Below are 21,184 nucleotides of genomic sequence, written 5' to 3'. Positions count from 1 at the left end.
ATTTAGTCTTGTTTGCTGAAAAAAAATTTTATATATATATATATATATATATATTTACAGAATTCATTTTTACTTGGTTGGAATATTATGAAAAACCTTTAATGACTATAATAAAATTAGTTTAATCCTTTATCCAAGTGTGAGCAAACAAAGTTTGCGCCTGAAGTATCTTCAGGACTAGGGTAAGGTGATACCACACCAGGACAACTCGTTGCAAAGGTGGAGAAAGCTACCAACACTCCTATCTCAGTATCTCCTATAATGCAAAACACATCTCCTTGCGGATATGTCTAATGTTATGCATTAAGGGAAGGGCCACTACCAAGACTAGTTTCGACCTTTATTGAGGTCTCTTCAGTGGGAGCCAGGCCCTAGTGGGAATACCAGGCAGAAGCATTCGCAGGTCATCTCTACCTATGCATTAAGGGAAGGGCCACTACCCAGACTAGTTTCGACCTTTATTGAGGTCTCTTCAGTGGGAGCCAGGCCCTAGTGGGAATACCAGGCAGAAGCATTCGCAGGTCATCTCTACCTATAGGAGTTGCCAAATGGTGTGCCACCCTTTTTTAATAAATTACTCTGGATTTAGAGAAGGTTGTTGACAGTTTATTTTTCACTTGGTTAGAGTATAATAAAATTAATTTTATTATACTCTAACTTCATTATTCTAATATCTAATATTATACTTTGCTCACACTTGGATAAAGGATTAAACTAATTTTATTATACTCTAACCAAGTGAAAAATAAACTGTCAACAACCTTCTCTAAATCCAGAGTAATTTATTAAAAAAGGGTGGCACACCATTTGGCAACTCCTATAGGTAGAGATGACCTGCGAATGCTTCTGCCTGGTATTCCCACTAGGGCCTGGCTCCCACTGAAGAGACCTCAATAAAGGTCGAAACTAGTCTGGGTAGTGGCCCTTCCCTTAATGCATAGGTAGAGATGACCTGCGAATGCTTCTGCCTGGTATTCCCACTAGGGCCTGGCTCCCACTGAAGAGGCCTCAATAAAGGTCGAAACTAGTCTGGGTAGTGGCCCTTCCCTTAATGCATAACATTAGACATATCCGCAAGGAGATGTGTTTTGCATTATAGGAGATACTGAGATAGGAGTGTTGGTAGCTTTCTCCACCTTTGCAACGAGTTGCCCTGGTGTGGTATCACCTTACCCTAGTCCTGAAGATACTTCAGGCGCAAACTTTGTTTGCTCACACTTGGATAAAGGATTAAACTAATTTTATTATACTTTAATGACTAATACCGAGAGATAAAAAGATGACATCCATCCAGGTGTGATATATTTTTTTATCTGAACTAATTCAGAAGGTGACTCATTTCAGCTACTGAATACACATGTATTTTGAAAATGACTCCATTTTTCCAACATAGTAAAGACATCTTGCTATCTTTACTTTACTATCTTTTCAAATATATCATGTCATCTTTTTATCTCTCGGTATTACTCATTAAAGGTTTTTCATATATATATATATATATATATATATAGAATTTGTTTCTTTTACAGAAAATGCTTACACCACTGCTAGATTTTTACAGAAAATGCTTACACCACAACAGAATATATATATATATACATATATATATATATAGTTTGCTTTACTCTGTCTTGTTAGGAGGATTTTGCAAAATGCATGAGTCTATTAATAGATTTGTTTTGTTTATATGCATGTAAATCTTCATCTAGTGCTAGATGAATTTTGTTCATGGGGTGAAAATCACGTTAATTATGTCTCATGCATTAAAGGGACATTAGTACTATGGATGGCAATAAGCACCAGATAATCCAAGCACTTTGAGTCAAGATGGTCGTTCAAAAACTGACATTAAATACCGAATTGCCAAGGCAACAGTAGCCCTACAGAAGTTAAAACCATTGTGGGAAGATAACAGAATAGCAATCACAACCAGACTAAGACTAATTGATACCTTGGTGGGCTCTGTCCTTTTGTATGGTTGTGAGGCCTGGACTTTATTGAAGGAAGATGAGAGAAGACTCCTGTCTTTCAAAATGAAAACTTACAGAAGACTTTTGAGAATTCACTATACCGCTCACAAAACCAATGAAAATGTCCGAAAACTGATTGACTCAATAGATGGGAGAAAAAGGGAAAATATTCTGACAGTCATCAGAAGAAGACAGATGAAATGGTTCAAACATGTGGAGAGGGCTAATGGCATTCCAAAGCAAACCCTAGAAGGAATCGTTCCGGGATCAAGGGTTAGGGGCCGACCTCGATTAAAATGGACTGATAACATCAAAAAATGGACAAATTCCTCCCTTTCTCAACTGACATCAAGAACAAGAGACCGAGATGACTGGAGGAGGCTAGCAAAGAGTATCACCTGCCAGCCATGAATGACCCAACGGTTCATTTAGGACTATGGGAGAAGAAGAAGAATCCAGAAACCCTGCTCCAGTGATTGAAGACTGCACTTTTATAAGCTACTTCAGGCCTTCATGCAAGATGGTAGTCTAACATCATGTGATGAAATTTATTTTCCAAAAAAAGTCATCTCAGTTTCCATTTCAGTCTAACCATTTGCTAAAGAAAAATGTTTCAAAATTATACAAAACAATAACTGTGCTCTGGATAGATGGAATTTAATAAACTTTTAAATTTAGCATATCCACTCAATTCAAGTTTAGTTTCAATCAAACTATTTTTATTTTAATTGTTATCCAATCCTTCAATTATCCAACGAGCAAATTGTTCAACAGCTTTGATAGGATAATTGAGGAATTACTGTATTTATTATCAGCTTGAATGATAATCACAATACTTAAGTTTCAAGCATAATTTCTAGTTAAAAGCATTAATATAATAAATGGCACACCTAAAACTCATCTATAATGAGTATTTATGTTAACAGGTTCATAGCAATTAATTCCTGTCCCATTTTTAAATTACTCCACCATTATCAGTAAACAGTGATAAGATAAATATAGTAACTAACAATGCTGGAAGAAAAAAAAAACACTTCGGGAATTTAATTTCATGTTTAGAATTTGCAACACTATATTGTGAATATAAGCTGTACTATAAAGAACATTGCTAAGTTTTATATAATTGTTATCTGCTGCTATTATTCACAACACAACTTTATTATAAATGAAGCCCTTAAAAATTAATCCTGATAAGTTAAAATATACATCTGAAGAATAATTTCCTATTATTTCACTTTTTTTTTTTTTTTGCAGACTGCAATTATATGCAAGTCTTTAAAAAAAAAAAAATATATATATATATATATATAGCATTCCACAGTATTTTTCTAAATAAGAAGTGTTCAAACCACTTTTCCAATTATTATAAATAGGCAGCAACCTACTTGAAATATAACATATGAAGAAATTCTTTTAAGATAACATACAGATCTTCTGCATTCTTGTAACTCCAAATATTCACGATCTAAAATGCAAATCATATATGAATAAGATCAAAATTAAGAAACTTAGTTCAAAAGATAACTGAACATTACTAGTTTAGTAAATTAAAGAATTTATTTATAATAATTAAAGAACTGCTAGATTTAAAACAAGTTTTTTTTTTTCCAAGTAGCACATTTGTGTCCAAACATTAGAAATAAAAATATATAGAATATAGAATTAAAACATATTAAATAATAAACACTAAAACAGTTTTAATATCAATGAAAACTTTTATATATTGTTATATGTTAAAATGTGTTAGTACAAAACATTCAATTAACATGCTCATGCTGGGCAGTGTCTGTCATGTGTAAACTGCTAGCAGGAAGTAGCTTTAGCTTATGTTTCTGTGTCGAGCAGTCTTATTTTCACAAAGCTTATATCGCATATTAGTTGCAATTTTTTTGGAAGAAGTTTACTTGTAAAATTAGCAATTGTGAGGTGTCTGGATGATATCGAATATCTCAAATGTAATTCAAACTGATTTCAAGTTTTACACACACACACAGTTGATCCCCCCTTGAAGAACGCAGGTTTGAGCTGCATAGATCCACATCCACTTATAGGCAGTTTTTTTTAAAATAAATATATCTGAAATTTTTTTAGTGATTTCGACAATTTGAAAAAATTCGCAAAACTTTTTTGCAAATTTTTTTCGCAAAATTAGAAATATCGAAAAAATTAAGAAAACATTAGATATGTCATGAATGCATAAAATATATGTAGATACTAGTCTATTTTATCATTTACTACCATCAAATATACACAAATCTAATATAAAAAAGTTAAAATTTAAAAATACTTAAGCACACAAACACTTACAGTCTGTACATGGTGCCATTCGCAGTCAAGAAAAATGTAAACAAACTTAAAGATGCAGTATTAAATCATAACTGCATAAAATAACTTAATTAGTTAAATTAATTAATTAGCATAACATAAAAAAATTATAACGATTCATTTATTAGTGTATAGGCTAGGCTACCATAAAGCAACCATATTGCTGCTGGTGCTGATTCATTATCAATGCATAAATCGTTATACCTGTAAATAAATATGAATTTCTTTTTCACATTATCTTTTCATTTTTGATATCCACAGTGTTTTGTATCATATAAAAAAATACTGATGTAGGTACTGACAGACAGATGATTTATCTTGTAAATAGATGACGTAAACTTTATTATTATTACATCACACATCCAGGGAGTCCAAAGACTTATCGAGGGAGGGCATCTACTCTACAACTCTTCATCTCACTACTCCATCAACCTTCATCATCTAACACCAATGCCATCTACTGGCGACTACTACCACTGGTACTTTCACAATCACAAACATCCATGCCCATGGCAGGATTCGAACCCGCAGCCTTTTGGCTGGAGAGCGGATACGCTAACCACTTGGCCAACCAGGCCGGCAACTTACAGCATCAATAAATACAGTACTGTAAATGTATTTCTCTTCCTTTAATAACATTTTCTTTTCTCTAGCTTAATTTATTGTATGAATACAGTATATAATACATATAACATACAAAATGTGTTAAATCAACTGTTATGTTATCAGTAAGGATTTTGGGTCTTGGGGAGTCAAAAGTTATACGCAGATTTTCGAACGTGGGGAGTCGGTGCTCTTAACCCCTGCGTCGTTCAAGAGTCAACTGTGTGTGTGTGTGTGTGTGTGTGTGTGTATATATATATATATATATATATATATATGAACTGAAAATTTGAAAAGGAACGTTAGGACAAATGTGTTTAGTGCTACAACAAATCTGTTTTTTTTTTTTTTAATGCATGCAGCACAGTCTGTGGGAAAGTGTTATTCCAGATGTCTCTAATTACACAAATTGTTGCTAAATATAGCACACAGATGTTAAATGTCTCTGTATACTGTATTTAGCGATAAACAAAACTACTTGTTCTTCATGCTTCTGCAGTATAGCATCTGTTGAGATTGGAAAGTTTTTCACAGTATAGGAAGATTTTTATTCCAGTCTTCGAAAACAACAGATATAGTAAAACTATCTCATTATTATCCTTTCAGGGATTTGGGGACCCAACAACCTGTTCCGCTCTCATTCCATCTTTTCCTTAGTCGTCCCTGACTTCTACATCCTCCAACTGGGTGGTATTGGAGTATTTTTTGGGTAGTCTTGAACTGTCCAATCTTTCGAAATATTCAATCCACTTCTTTCAGTATTCATATACTTTGTCCAATACTGAATCTATTTTTAGTTCTTTATGAATTTCTATGCTTCTTTTTTGTCCCAGAGAGTATAGTCTGCTGTCCTTCACAGGAATTTAATTACTCCAGTTTCTGCAGATTATCCTTAATTCACTTCCGTACAGTAGAGAAGGTCTTGTCAAAACTTTATAAATTCTTATTCTTGTATGCTTTTGAACTTGGTTAGGTTTGAAAATATTATTGATCATTCCTGTTATCTTTCGAAAGTTTGAAATTTTGATATCCATGTCAGCTTCTTTTGCATTGATACAGCACATCCAAGTATTTGAAGTAGTTAATTTGTTCTAAAATTTTATTTTCAATCATGATTTTACTTCTGACCATTAAAAACTATGATTTTTGTTTTGTCTGCATTCCAAATTTTTTTTAGCAATTATGTTTAAGAAGCATATTGATCTTTGGAGTTCATCTTCACTTCTTGCTATGATTTATCTGATCATCTGCAAAAAAAAGAGTATTTAGTTCCACGATCCAGCTTAAATGCTGGTTTTATATTTTTCTTCCATTTCTTCAACTATTTCATCTATATAGATGTTAAATAAGAGTAGTGACATTCAGCATCCTTGATGGATCCCCTCTGTTTATTGATTTTAATTTTGTAACTTTTCCAATCATTCTTATAACTATTTGGTTTAGAATCTAGATGTTTAGATTCTTGAGTATGGACCACAGTTTGTTAAAGGCTTTCTTCTCATCTACAAATGCTATGTGTTTCTTTGTTGAATTTGCAATGTTTTCCCATTAAGATTTTTAATGTAAAAGCTGGGTCTGTGCACTATCGTCCTTTCCGGAAGCCATTTTGTCCTTCACAAAGTTTATGTTTTTCATATGATTTAAGTTTTGAAGTGAATATTCATGCATATAATTTATAACCAATATTTAGGACCAATATTCCTAAATATTGGTTTTAAGTTGTAGTTTTCTTATTGCCTTTTATATATATTGGAATGATAATTGCCTTATTCCAAATTTCTGGGATTTTTCTTTGCTGCCAGATATTGTTAAATAATTTTAAAAGTCGTTTGGTGAATAGGATGCCTGAATATTTAATAAGTTCTACATATTCTTATATTCTTTATAATTATCATATTCTTTGTTCTTTCGGAAGTCATTTTGTCCTTAACAAAGTTTATCTTCTTCATATGATTTAAGTTTTTATGTTAATATTTGTGCATATGTTCTATGTTAATATTCATGCAGTTCTATCTATAGTAAAACTGTATATTCCTGAATAAAAATGAATGCTTCTATGTATTATAAGAAGTATTCATTTATATTATAGAACCATTATGATACGTAGCATGTGTGCCAAAATGCATGCATGAAATTTCTGCAGGACACAGTATTTTCTCTTGTCCCATCAGATTATAGGTTATAAATTAAACAAAATGTGAACAGACTCCTCCTTCCTTATATTCCTCTTGTCCACACACACAGCACTAGTGTGGTACAGGTCTTGTGGCCTTTCGTGTGTGGATCAGATATAAAAAAAAATAAACCAATCTCTTTCTCACACACACACACACGCACCTATATATATAACTTTTCTTATAGATATTTTTCCATTACTCTATTCAGAGTAATAGAGAAGTATATGGTAGCGATCATTTTCTAACTGGAGCCATTTTAGGATAAAAATAAACAGCAAATATTTTTCAGTACATATAAATCAATAGAAATATAATATTCGCAAACTAGATAAAACAGAAGTGAGAGAGAGAGGAATGCAAATTGGCTCATAAACATCTAAGCTGATATTCATACTATTCAGAGATAAAGAAATCTGCAAGGAAGTCAACAAAATAATCAGACAAGAGGGGAAAAAAAATTATACGAACAGACTGAAGAGGTTCAGAAACAATTACCATTAAATAACCATAAAAAATCCTTCTATGAAGCAGAAATGAAAAAACAAGTCCACTCAGGCTTTTGATTATGCATGGCATTGAGTCCTACTAAGCAATCTGTTATTCTTCAGTCCACTTACACCTCTCCATAATTGGGCAGCCAGGTTTCCCTGTGGTCGTTCACTGCATGTCATAGTGGATGCCCCCCCCCCCCCTCTCTTTCAGCTTTGCTACCAATACAGGAGTGCCTCAGGGTTCTGTTCTATTGCCTACCATCTTACTCCTATAGATGAACAATATTGTTGTGTCCCATTTTACGATTTTTATTCTACTTTATAATTTCCACTTACCTATGTTCGACTATTATCTACGCACAAGATATCACCAAGATATTTACTAATACCTAAGTTATTTCTCCCCTTAGTACCCCTAATGTTTGTATTTATACTGCGCCTTTTGGAATATTTAGTTTAAGATATTATATACAAAAACAAGGAGAAAGAACTCAAACATTTCTGAAAGTGAAACAATGTTGCGGTCGTGACACTTTATCTCGTTTCTTAACATTAATTTCCTGCGTGATTAGGTCCGTGATTTTCAAGTGGCGCATTGGACAGCAATTTCAGACAACTCTTTTATCATTTAAACAAAGGTTTATTAAATTACTTAACATGGTACAATACAATTTTTATGATTACTCAATTTAATGCAAAACTAAATACCTACAAACTAACATTAGCTTATTACAAGTAATTAGGCTATGACTATAATGAGTATTACAATCATGCTGCCATAACAATTCAACACATAAATTCACTTGACATGGACAAATAAGATTAATTCACACTATTTAACTATTCAAACTTAAGTAGATTAACTAAACCCTTTTCTGCACTAACACACAACTATGACATTTTAACTTTCCAATACATTACAATAGGCATGCAAAATTCTCAGGACACTTAATTTTTCATATAACATTAACACTAGCCAGTTTACTTTTAATATATTCTGTCAGATACTAAAGTCCTAGTATTAATTTTCCTTGGTCACTTCACCAGTTCTGTATTAGAATAATGATACTTATCACAGACAAATTTTAGTTAACATTAGATATATTTTACAGTACCTTTCTTTCTTGGGATTTTCATATCGATCTTTACCTTCTTCTGATTGAATTATCTTGATATAACCTCACTGATAATCTGCTACTCCTATGTTCCTTTTTGAGTTTTGAACTATGCTTACGCTGGCTTAACTTTTCGTAACTCCGAATACACTTTGAATCATCTATATATCGGCTGTGCAATTCGCCACGTGGACATCGATTTCTTTACTTCTTTCCCCTTCTCGTAGTTGTCACTGAAGTCAAAACACAAAAAATATGCTTTCTTTTCCTCGACTATATGGCATTCTTCGCTTCTCACATAGGAAATACGGAACCGAAATTCCGCTCACTTTTGTTTCCGTGCTGTGACATCGGAGATATAACTCCAATATCGCCACTCAGGAAAACACCGTGAAATCCCTACGAAAGAGCTCGCGAAGGACTCTCCTGAACAGAATCAAACCAAAACCAAAAAAGCCTTGTAAGGGGGGGGGGGTTCCAACCCTTTTACACCTGTTCTCCTAACAGCACTTTTTCTAACTTCTTTTCTCCGCCCCCTACTTGTTTTTACTTCACCAACCAATTAGGGTGGCATTTTTCTGCCAAACGTCCTTTGATCGGCAAGCCTGATGTCTCAATCCGGGAATTGGCCCTGAGCGATAGTCTGTTGTTTTCCTTTGCTAGCCTCTAATTTAATCCCCTTTCCAAAATTTTTCTATGAATTTACTTAATAACTTAATCTCTAGCCTCTCACATACCATCTTTTATGATTAATCCTTTTCTGTCTTATTTATTTAACTTTTCTTATTTAAATCATATCACAATATTAATACATTGTTTCTTTTGTTAGTTAATTTAACAAAACCTTTATATTTTATATATTTTATTGGATGCAAGAATCTTTCTTCTTCTTTTAATTAATTCAACTATTATCTTTCATGCAGGTTTTTTTTTTTTTTTTTTTTTTTTATTCTTCATGTTACACCATGATAGCTGAGAATTCTATATTCTTAAGATATCAGGTGTAACAATATACTCTCAATCATTACCAATCCTATCCACATCTCTGCTGATAGTAGTATTGTCGTGACGTTCTATTTTCATGTTATGTTCTAAATCCGCCATCTTGGTTCAAGTCACTCTTATCAATAAAACAACTAATTGCAAATTGATTACCGATCCAAAAGTAGGGAAATTTATAATTATACTGCGCCACCCTATTCTTAGATTAGTCTATATAAAATAGTAGGATCAATTTTTAATTAAGTTAGCAGTCTCCTCATTTATTTAGACCGAATTATTTACTATTTTACTCGGGGTTCCTGCAAGATTCGAATATTTATGAACGGTGCAATAAAAAGGAATTCAGGCAAACACAATATTTAGATTAACAAAATAAAACATTTAATATATGATATATATATAACAAATTCAAGAATTCTGCTTTAAAATGAAACAATACAATCAACTTAGTACATCTTGCTAAGTCACTCATGCCAATTCAATGTTCTAAACTTTCATATACAATTCACAGTTTCAAAATCACAAGCTTTCTTAACTCAAGTTAATAAAACGAAACTTCTTATTTAATCAGTCTCCACATATCTATCAGCTGTACTTAATGTTTAATATTCACAGGAAGCACTAATCAAGGTAGACAATATTCCATGCAATCTTATTCCGGACTTTGAACTTCGAAGATATGTTAATGTTAAAACAAACAAACAAGTATGACGACTCTTACCAGATACAATCTTCAATACATCAATTAATTGTGAGCACACTTATGAATTAACTTATTTACATTAGCGGAACACATTAATAAAAATTCTCCAACGATTTAACTGAACTACTGTTAATCGCGCTTCACTACTACTTTAAAAAAAAAGTACATCAATAAGGCATTGATAATTCTCCTTGTTTACTTTTCTCAAACTAGTTAATTTCAATATAATTCTTCTCAGGGCAACATAGAATTAAGACGTAATCCTAGACTAACTGGAACTAATCAGAATTTTTCATTGAATGTCCAGTTCTTTATTTATCCGGTTAAGGCATTAATTTTCCTTTACAACACAGCTGACTTCACTTGCAACTAAGTATATGGTTCACTATGTTTTGGCTCACTTCTAAACACTATTCTCATGAATTTCTGCCCTAGAGAACTTATAATTTTCTTCCACTTCCTTTGCTTGTATCCTACCTTCCTTTCCACTCCGCAAAAACTTCCTCCCTTCTCTCTAATTAAAAATCTTCTATTATATCTTTTTTCTCCCTTCAGTCCGAAGGTCACGCTCTATTCGACTCGTGCTTGTTTATTTCATGTGTCTCCATGACAACAAATGAACGCAAACACTTCGCTAATGTAATACAATGCTCTACTACTACATGAGTGATTACATAACATTAAATTTTCACAAATAAGAATAAACAGAATATTTAAGCTACTTAATCAGCTTTTTCATTACGTATAGAATTAACTATAATAATACTTTTCGTTACATCATATATATATTTTAGTTATCATAAATTCTACAGATATTATTGTTTAATAAATTAATAGTAGGTTAAGTTTAGAATAAATATTTAAATAGTAATCCTAAATTAAGGAATAATAAATAATTTTTATACAAATCATGATTAATACATAATAATCAATGTTAAATGTGAATGAAAAAAAAATAAATTACACAACATAGTTTCATTCACAATTTAACAGTATGCACTCCATTCATCTTATTCATTCAAAATCACAGCCTTAAACACACTGATCTCCATATCATCCTTCAATGGGATAAGTATAACCTGGCAAAATATAGCCCTGTCTTTTCTCTTACAGAAGAAACCTTAGCTCACCTCCTCTTACCTTCAGTAATAACACAAATCTTAGACAGGATCAGATATCTCTCTCTCTCTCCTCTCTCTCTCTCTCTCTACCCCCCCCCCCCCCCGGACTGATTATTTACCTCCAGACTCTTCCTGACATAAATACATCACATCAATAGATTTCTCAGCTTCTAAAAAAACTAGGCATTCTTTTCTGCTCAAGATGCTATATCAACCACCCAGCTACTAACTCTATACAAATCACAAATCTGTCGATCATTATAATAGTGTTCACATGTTTGGGGTGTGTGGCAGCTAAAATCTCCCTAAAAAATGTTGATGCTGTTCAGAAGAAAGTAATGTAGTTCATACATGATCTCTTTCTTACAGACTCACTTTAACCTCTATCTCAAAGACATAATGTTTTAAATGTTCGTCTTTTCTATAGGTACTTCCCCACTGAACTGGCAACATCAATTCCTTTCCTTGTATTAATTTTTTTTATAATAGCCTTTTATGAAGTGGTCCCAAAAATTACAACTTCCAACTCTTCGAGAAAAAAAAAAAAAAAGTTAATAAACTTCTTTCTCAATCCTCACTCCACACAGCATGTCACTGATGTGCTACTCTTCTGCCTTTCATGCATGAGATCAATAAAACATATCAAAATAAGTAACCAACAATAGCAATGGACAAACATTAGTTACTACATATGAAATAGCAAAGAAATGAAAAGAGTACTTTAAAAATCACTGAAGTATGATGAGTCCACTGAGACTTTTGAACAAAAAACTTTAATCTAGAAATATTTAAGAATTCCCTAGTCAAAGCAGGATTTTAAAAGAGCATATGGTAACATTCAGAATACCTGTGAGCAGGGGAATGAGAAGCAGGTTTTTTTGCATGCAAAGTTGTGAATGATTGGAATGCCTTGCCTGAGAGTATGGTTTCTGCAGAGAATTTGAGTGTGTTTAAAGTGTGGTATGATGAGCTGTGGGTATGATAAAAGGACCTCCTAGACGAGTCTTTGACTCCATGGGGTCTTGGGTAATAATAATAATAAATTTACTCAAAATTTGCACTACTGACAGTCAAAGCATTATTGACTAATGGAATTAGATTGGAACATTTTGCTAAGACAAGATTAAAATAAGGATATGCCCTTTTGTGAATCCTGTTTAATTTAGCTTAGGAAACGTATCAGAAAAACTTTAAAACATAATACAAGTAGAAGAGTAATATTAGGATATGCAGATGATATCTATCTAGTTGGAGAAGTTACCAAAGATATTAGAAAACTCAAATCTACTGCTGAGGAATTACAAATCAAGTATTTAAAAGTGTGTAGAAATGAAAATGAACAATTTACTACGGATAACCAGAAATTTAAAAATTCTACTTCCTTCAAATATCTTGGAAAACTGAATACTCAAGATAATAAAATTAGTATGCAAATACAAGCTAGAACATATGCAACCAACAGAGTTTAACATTCGCTACATCAAATTCTCTCAAGCAGACTTGAAACATACAACACCACCATCAAATTTGATATCAAGTTAAATGTCACTTTCCTTCATAATGTGATCCATACAAATGATGTATAAGAGCAAAGATAGTGTACATCCTATTCTTACACCTGATTTTACATAAAACCATTTTCCTGTATTTCCTTTCATGCTAACTGCTGACTTACAACTCAAATACAGACTATACATAGCTCAATATAACATCTTATTTAAATATTTCCCTGAAATGTATCTGATAGAAAAATATGTTTAGAACAGCTTTTCTCTCATATGCTTTTTTTTTTTCAGATCTACAAAATTTACATATAGATCCTTATTATGTTCCAAAGATTTCTCAACTATCTATAGTTAATTTGTATTTAAACTGTGAATAACTTTAAAAGAAGCGGATATCATCCCTGTGCATGACAAAGGGAGATATGAATGCCAGAGAACATAATGAGAAAGCAATGAATCTACTAAATCTTCAAAGAGGAGCAGAAATTATCACTTAGGAATGCATCTTGCAGAATGAACATACCCAAAACAACAATTCACAGAATCTTGCATTCAACTCTAAAGAAAAAGCCTTATCCAAGACAAGCAAAACTGATTGTTCAAATCTACAATGACAATTTTATGTCATTTTGTTCATCACTGAACAAAATGACATTTTGTTCAGTGATGAGGTGATATTTAACAGCCACAGCAAAATCACTTGACATAACAGTTAAATTGACTGATGAAAAACCAACTGAGTTTAATGAATGGGAAAGAGACTAAAATCAAGGAATGAGAATAGTGAAATCAATTAAAAAAAAATTTTTTTTTTCTAGAGTACAATGATAAGAACAGCTTGGCTTGATATGCTTCAACCTTTTCCTGAACCCCCCTCCAACTTCCTCAAGATAGCCTTATTAACACTACAGCCTTTCAGCAACATTGGACATCATGCAATTATGGCAGACGTTCAACAATACATCAACAATTGCCTTCCAAATCAATGGATTCGGCATGGAGGACTAGACCTTGGCTGGAACAATCTCCACTTAATCCCACCTGATTTCTTTACCTTAGGTTTCATTGATTCAGAAGTGTATCACAAAAGAATTCAAGATCTACCAGATCTTCAAGATTTGCAGAGACACACTGATAGAACACATCTGAAATCAATACAGCAATCCCTCGATTAGTGCGCCTAATGCATTCTTTAAAAGAGGCATACTAATCAAAAATGTACTAATCGAATATATATATTACATAATAACTTATGGGAAACAGCATAATTCGTTCCTCAAATTTCTTTTTTGAACCTTAATTTTTTTTTTATAAAAGAATTAAGGTATGTCTCAGGGCCTAGTTAAAGGAAAACCATGAAGCTGAAAGACAATAAAACATATTCAGAATATAAATTTTATTATTCTACTTCTTAACAAAGAATTGAGCTAATGTAGGTTGGCAGGCATTTTGTTTCTTTTTTTTCATACGACTGACGGTATAGACCTATTGCCTCTTCCACTCTTCTGTAAATTTTACTACTTCTCTCTTCTTCATCGAATCTTTTTCACACATCCACTTTTTTGCTCAGTAATTCTCTTACTCATGATTAACCCCCCAACCGGCCACGACGTCGAGATAAATCTGGATACGAAGCTCTAAAATCCATTGAATAACATGGATAAGAAGTGCAATTTGGTGTCACTATTTCATCCACATTGGCCAGTAGGGAGGTTAAAGCTTGGGAAAATATTTTAAAATAAAAAAAAAAAGTAAGGAAAAACACACTCATATAACATTGCAAAGGAGGCACAAGATACGACCATCAAAGCGCTATGTACTTATAGTACGCCCACACTTTTGTACAGTTTCGCTTGTCTTGGTGCCAAGAATAGTCGATTCATGCTGAAGGGGAGAAAGAAATGAAGGACGTACGAATCAGTCGGCAACACGTGAAATAACGTGCTTTATAGATAAAATTTCCCAACTGTTATACAAGCAAAATAGTTACCACTTTAAAAACTACAATGATCACAAAAGAGAAGTTAATTTTCCAACGTGTAATTATAATCAACTCATCCCAGAAGATGGATTGATTATCCTATTATTGGAATGGATTCTCCTTTTTTGTGACAGGCACAGAAAGTGCATTTTCTTCTGTGCATTTTCCCAAAAAGGGAAAATGCACAGAAGTGTCAAAGGGTCTCGAATGTGGGCGTATTATAGCAGATGACATAAATGTGGTGGTAAATTTTGGAACATAGTGTACATGGAAGTAGTGTAGTAGGCCATTAAAAATAACTCTGTAAAATGTTTTAAATAGGTAACTAAATTATTTCATTCTAGTGAGTGATTTTTTAAAAATAGTTAGCCATAAAAATGTATAGATAGAAAATTTTTAAAATCCGTAACATTTATTTTTAAGATGTATATAGGTGCACTAATTGAATTTGGGTATCAAAAAAAAAAAAAAAACACTAATCGAAAATGTACTAACCAGGGCACACTAATTGAGGGATTACTGTAATTAGAGTTTTGATTTAATACTTTGTATTTTGTATCCAAATATAATCATCATTAGGCCATCTGTTTTAAATTTATCCTATTTCACTAAAATAGTGGTGACTTTTTGGATACCCTGTATCCCAAAAGTCACCACTTTTGACAGGATTTAAAATGCTCTGATATAAACCAAACCGAGTAGCATTATCCATGAAATAATCTATCTTTACCAAAACTTGATCAAAGGGGCTCACATAAGTATTTATTCAAGCAGCAATTCTGAACTTTTATAAGTTCAAAACTCATAATACTTATTGTATTATTTATACTTATGGCTAAATAGGGAACTTAACTATCATCTAATGAAAGGAAACAATTTCATTAGAAGGCAGTTAAGTTCCCTGAATAAAAAACAAAGTTGACATAAAATCTTACAACTGCAATATCACTGTGGGTTTAAATTATTACACTACCTGGCCAGTGAGGGGATGATTAATTTCACTTGGAATAATTCGTCTTGGACCAGTTTCTCGTGCAAAACCACACCTAATATTTAAAAAATTAATACTTTTAAAAGTGGTAAAAAAAAAAAAAGAACATATAAAATGCTTGCAAAATATACAGTATATTATACAGTATATCTTGCAATATATACAGCAAGATATACAAAATCAATATATCATGATTTTATTATAAAGAATTCAAGAAATTATTATATTTGTCAAATAAAAATAGAGATAACAGAAATGTAAGGCTGATTTCATTGAAAGCCAAATGAACACATTTATAATGAAGAAGTAACAAAATAACAGTATACAAGATAATATTTGAACCAATTTTAACACCCAGTGTGCATTTAGGTTTAAGTGCTGGTTGAATCTCATACTGACATTGTCTTAGCATATAAAAAAAAAAAATAAAAATAAATAAAACAACTGATCAAAGAATAGAAACCACAGATATATTGAATGTTGGGGAAAATTAGGGATGAATCGATAGCATTAATGGCAGAACTAAAAAACAATGACATTAGAGGAACTAATCTATCCTTATGTCTGATTACACATTCATTTTCTGCATGTTCAGGTTTTCAACTACAGTAGTGAATGCAGACCTAGTTAGCCAAGTGTACTATCCATTTTCCAACCAACAGGCTGAATGATATACCATTGCCCCAACCTGAATCGTAATGACTGTATATCTATATCAAAAATCTGGGAAAGTCTAATCAAGATTACTCATTAATTAATTTTTTTTTTTTTTCTAAATAGCAAATTCAATCATGTTTGTACTTCAAAATATTCCGTTTCATACTTAGTGATTTAACATCACACGGCGTGTTATAATTTTAACGATCTATTGTTAGTATTCTAGCTTTTATTTTTAAACTGTTCTTGTATTACTACTAACGATGGTCTGCTATTTCCAGACCGAAATATTTGGTTAAATAAATATCTTTCTTGTGATTACGTGATTATATCATTCAGCCTTATGTCGCAAGTATCCTTGAAACAACAGATTCTTATCCTTCACGGGGAAAATGCTACCAAAATAACTGGTAAATTAGGAAAACTTTCAGTTATACAAGGTAGGTTACGAGCAAAGATTAATTTCTTAAAAATGTGCCGCGACAACAAGATTATTTCCAATTTCGCTAAGATTAAAAAAACAATAAAATCTCCTGGAGCTCATAATATTTACTGGAACACTAGTTTATCTCTAATCCATAATCAACTTAAAGCTGCTAAACGTGACCTTGCTTTTCACAGTCATCAGATTTCTGATTTGCGCAGCTATATATCCACAAATATGGATCCACATCTTTTTCACATAGTTCTAAATGTGGCTAAACGTTCTTCTCAACGTGCTTATAATAAACTAAGTCAACATCTTAACCGTAAATATGAAGCTCTTTCGTCTAGACAATCCAAGCCATTCATAACTCCAGATAATTGGATTGTAAATATATCCGGATGTCCTTTGACTAAAAGCGAAACCCTCATCCTGTCAAAAGGACATGATTTTTCTATTGTTCCAAATAAAATACCATATCTAGATTTCCTAGTTAATATTGAGAGGAATCTTAATCATCTAACCAGTGATAAAGCTAATGCTCTTCGCCTAGAAGTCGCTTCGTCTCTACTTAAGGCTAAACTTCCTCCTTCCAACATATCTCCTTCTGAAATGAAATCTTTACAGTCCTTGAGAAAAAATAATCACCTCATTATCACTAAAGCTGACAAGGGAAAAGCAACAGTAGTTATGGACTCAGCAGATTACAGAAGAAAATTTTCTCTTTTGCTTCGAGATCGCTCCACATATCAAGAAATTGATTATAATCCAACCAACAGACAACTAAAGAAATTAAATTCTCTCCTTGATGAGGTCATCAGTTTGGATAAAGACACAACTGAAAGACTTAAAACTCATTTTGCAAGACCTCCTAGATTTTATGGCCTTCCAAAAATCCATAAGATTGACTATCCTCTTCGTCCAATAGTAGACTGTATTGATTCTCCTACTTACCGTATAGCCAAATATCTAGCTAAATTATTGAAATCTCACATTGACAACTCTAATTCTTTCATAAAAAACTCCTCAGATTTCTTAGAAAAATTAAAAAATGTCTCATTACAACATACAGATCTTATGGTTAGTTTTGACATAGAATCTTTATATACCAATGTACCTCTCAAGGAAACTTTAAAATTACTTGCTGACATCTTTCCTCAAGATATTATAAAACTATTTGATTTTGTAATACATTCTGGATATTTCGTATATCAAAACAAATTTTATAGCCAAGTAGAAGGAATGGCCGTGAGAAGTCCTCTTTCTCCGGCTTTAGCCAACTTTTATTTAGAACATTTAGAAAAAGTCCTCTTCGCATCTATTTTCCCTCAACCATCTTTTTGGGTAAGATATATAGATGACATATTTACTATTTGGCCTCACAGCAAAAACGCTTTACCTTCCTTTTTAAACAGTATTAATTCCTTGAATCATTGCATAAAGTTTACTATGGAATTAGAAGAAAACAACCAGTTATCTTTTCTAGACGTTCTCCTCATCCGATCACCTCAAAATATTCTTACAACTACAGTATACAGGAAACCAACATTCACAGGTCGTTATATTCTTAAAGAATCAGTCCATCATCCATGTCAAAAAACAGAAATTTTAAAATGCCTCATCAAAAGAGCCAAAACTAATTGTTCTACTTTTGATTATCTACAGAAGGAACTTTCTACTATCCAACAACATATGAAACTCAATGGCTTTTCTGAAAAAAGTACTCAACTTCTTCTCAATTCTTATAATCCTCTACAAAACAACAAAGTTTCAACACGTCGAGTGCCTATTCCTTATATATCCGGTATTTCAGAACCTATCGCAAGAATTTTAAAGAAATATGATTTAACAACTACGTATTCACCTATTAACAAATTGTCTTCTCATTTTCCTTCTCCTAAAGACAAACGCTCAACTTTATCTCTTCCTGGAGTTTATCAACTTCCATGCAACTGTGATCTCTTTTATTTTGGACAAACTGGATGTTCTCTTGAAATAAGAATCCAAGAACATCAATCATCCATTCTTCACAACAAACTTGAAAAGTCTGGATTGGCTCAACATGGGATTGAAACTAACCACAGCATCCTTTGGTCCAAGACTCGCCTCTTACATAGATCCCGTTATAGGTTCGAACGTTTGTTCAAGGAAAGCGTGGAGGCCTTGCTCCATCGCCCCAACCTGAATCGTAATGACCGTATATCTATATCAAAAATCTGGGAAAGTCTAATCAAGATTACTCATTAATTAATTTTTTTTTTTTTTTAAATAGCAAATTCAATCATGTTTGTACTTCAAAATATTCCGTTTCATACTTAGTGATTTAACATCACGCAGCGTGTTATAATTTTAACGATCTATTGTTAGTATTCTAGCTTGTATTTTTAAACTGTTCTTGTATTACCACTGACAATGGTCTGCTATTTCCAGACCGAAATATTTGGTTAAATAAATATCTTTCTTGTGATTACGTGATTATATTTTTCAGCCTTATGTCGCAAGTATCCTTGAAACAACAGATTCTTATCCAACCAACAGGCTGCCAGTTTGAATCCAAATATGAGTACAGATTTTATTATTATCATCAGACCCTCCAAGAAGTCAAATGACTCATCACGGGAGGTCCTCCATCTCTCTCTTACACACACAGCTCATCTTCATGACTTAGATGTGTTCACTGTCTCCACACCCACCACACTTCCAAGCAATGCATTCCAACTGCCCACAACTCTCCACACAAAAAACTTACTCATTACTCCCTTTCTCACATTCTCCTTTATACAACTTCCAGGGATGACCTTATCACCCATCTCTGCCCATTATATGAAAAATCTGATCCACACTAATCCAGTAATAACCCCTTACTAACTTATATGTCTCAATAATGTATTCCTCTCCCCCCCCTTCTATCCAGTGGTTAAATTCTAAACAAATAAGCTCTGGGGACCTTAAATAAGGATATTTGAGGCTATTGCTAGATTGTCACAACATTTTTTTAAAAATATTATTTATTTATTTATTCTGGTGGAGTTAAAGCCATTAGGCTTTAGCTAGTGAAATGTAGAGGAAAGTGCACAAAAAACTGTAACTATTAACCCTTAGTTAATAGTTGCAGGAGGTCTACAATAGTTTCCACAAGGCTTCCTTCGATTTGTCTGTCTCTGCATAAAGTCTCTTTATATGATAAGTAAGGGCACTATTTCTTCCTTGGGACATTCAGTGTTTAACATATGGAAAAGGATCCCACTGGGAAATTGCTGGACAACTATTTACTGTCAGCAAAGATGAGACATTTTCAACCATGAACGCATTTCTTGTTGGTGTCACAATATTGTTCATAATGCTGCACACCCGCTTGCACTCTGCATTGCTCACTGGTATTGTTTCATCACACTTCAGAAGTTTCTTCATGGCATCTGACACATGCTTACCTCCATTGTGCTTAAAATCTCTAGAAGATTGAATGACCTCATGATAACACAGAGAAAACGAATCATACAGATCTTTCAATTCTTGTTCACCACAGCCCATGGCAACATCATCTGGCCAATACTCAGGTAAAACTACTTTCATTATTTCTGAGTACTTTGTGTCCCTATCTGTCATGCACTGACTTGTCAAACTTGTGATTATACTCTCATAAACTTGTCCTTTATTTATTTACATTGTGTTGTATCCCCAGATACTTTCAAGGGAACTCCTTTGACTTGATTTGCTTTTATAGCTTTCTGAACTTCCCTCCAGTAAATATCTCCTCTCTGTTTGGGACCTTTAAATACTTCTCTTGTTCCGTGCAGGAGTTGGTTTTGCTCTAGGTAACATCACAGTTTGTTTTTCAAAGTTTCTGAGAGGCTAGAAAGCTCAGATAACACATCCATCATTATTCCTAAATTGTTTATGAAGTGCGTTTTTTCAAGTTTACCAGCTAGCCCTCGAAATATTGCTCTTCTTTTACTATCTCAATTTCCATCATGAGCTACGTATAAAGAAACTGCGCAATGATGCATAATTATTCCAAATAGAATTCACAGCCCGAAAACGTGATGCAACCCGAGTTGACAACATCTTTCCCACTTTGGAAAAGACGGAAGAACAACTGTTCTGCACATTTCCTTAGTT

The 21,184-nt window shown here is 32.9% G+C and overlaps 1 protein-coding gene across 1 annotated transcript in view; it reads right to left on the bottom strand.

The window, feature by feature from the left end:
- The window catches only part of Arp10 (Actin-related protein 10), a 175,845-nt gene that overhangs the window by 136,571 nt on the left and 18,090 nt on the right, over nt 1-21,184 (bottom strand). Inside the window, exons 2-3 of the mRNA XM_090400157.1 lie at nt 15,967-16,039; nt 3,356-3,435 (exon numbers count right to left, since the gene is read on the bottom strand). Coding sequence (XP_090256283.1) covers nt 3,356-3,435; nt 15,967-16,039 — 153 coding nt within the window. The remainder of the gene's footprint in view (nt 1-3,355; nt 3,436-15,966; nt 16,040-21,184) is intronic.

This window comes from Typopeltis vanoorti, chromosome 11, assembly GCF_054136105.1.
Source record: "Typopeltis vanoorti isolate ZY-2024b chromosome 11, IOZ_Tvanoo_1.0, whole genome shotgun sequence".
Classification (NCBI taxonomy): domain Eukaryota; kingdom Metazoa; phylum Arthropoda; class Arachnida; order Uropygi; family Thelyphonidae; genus Typopeltis; species Typopeltis vanoorti.
The sequence above is the reverse complement of the archived record's forward strand: the minus strand, read 5'-3'. Positions and strand labels throughout refer to the sequence as shown.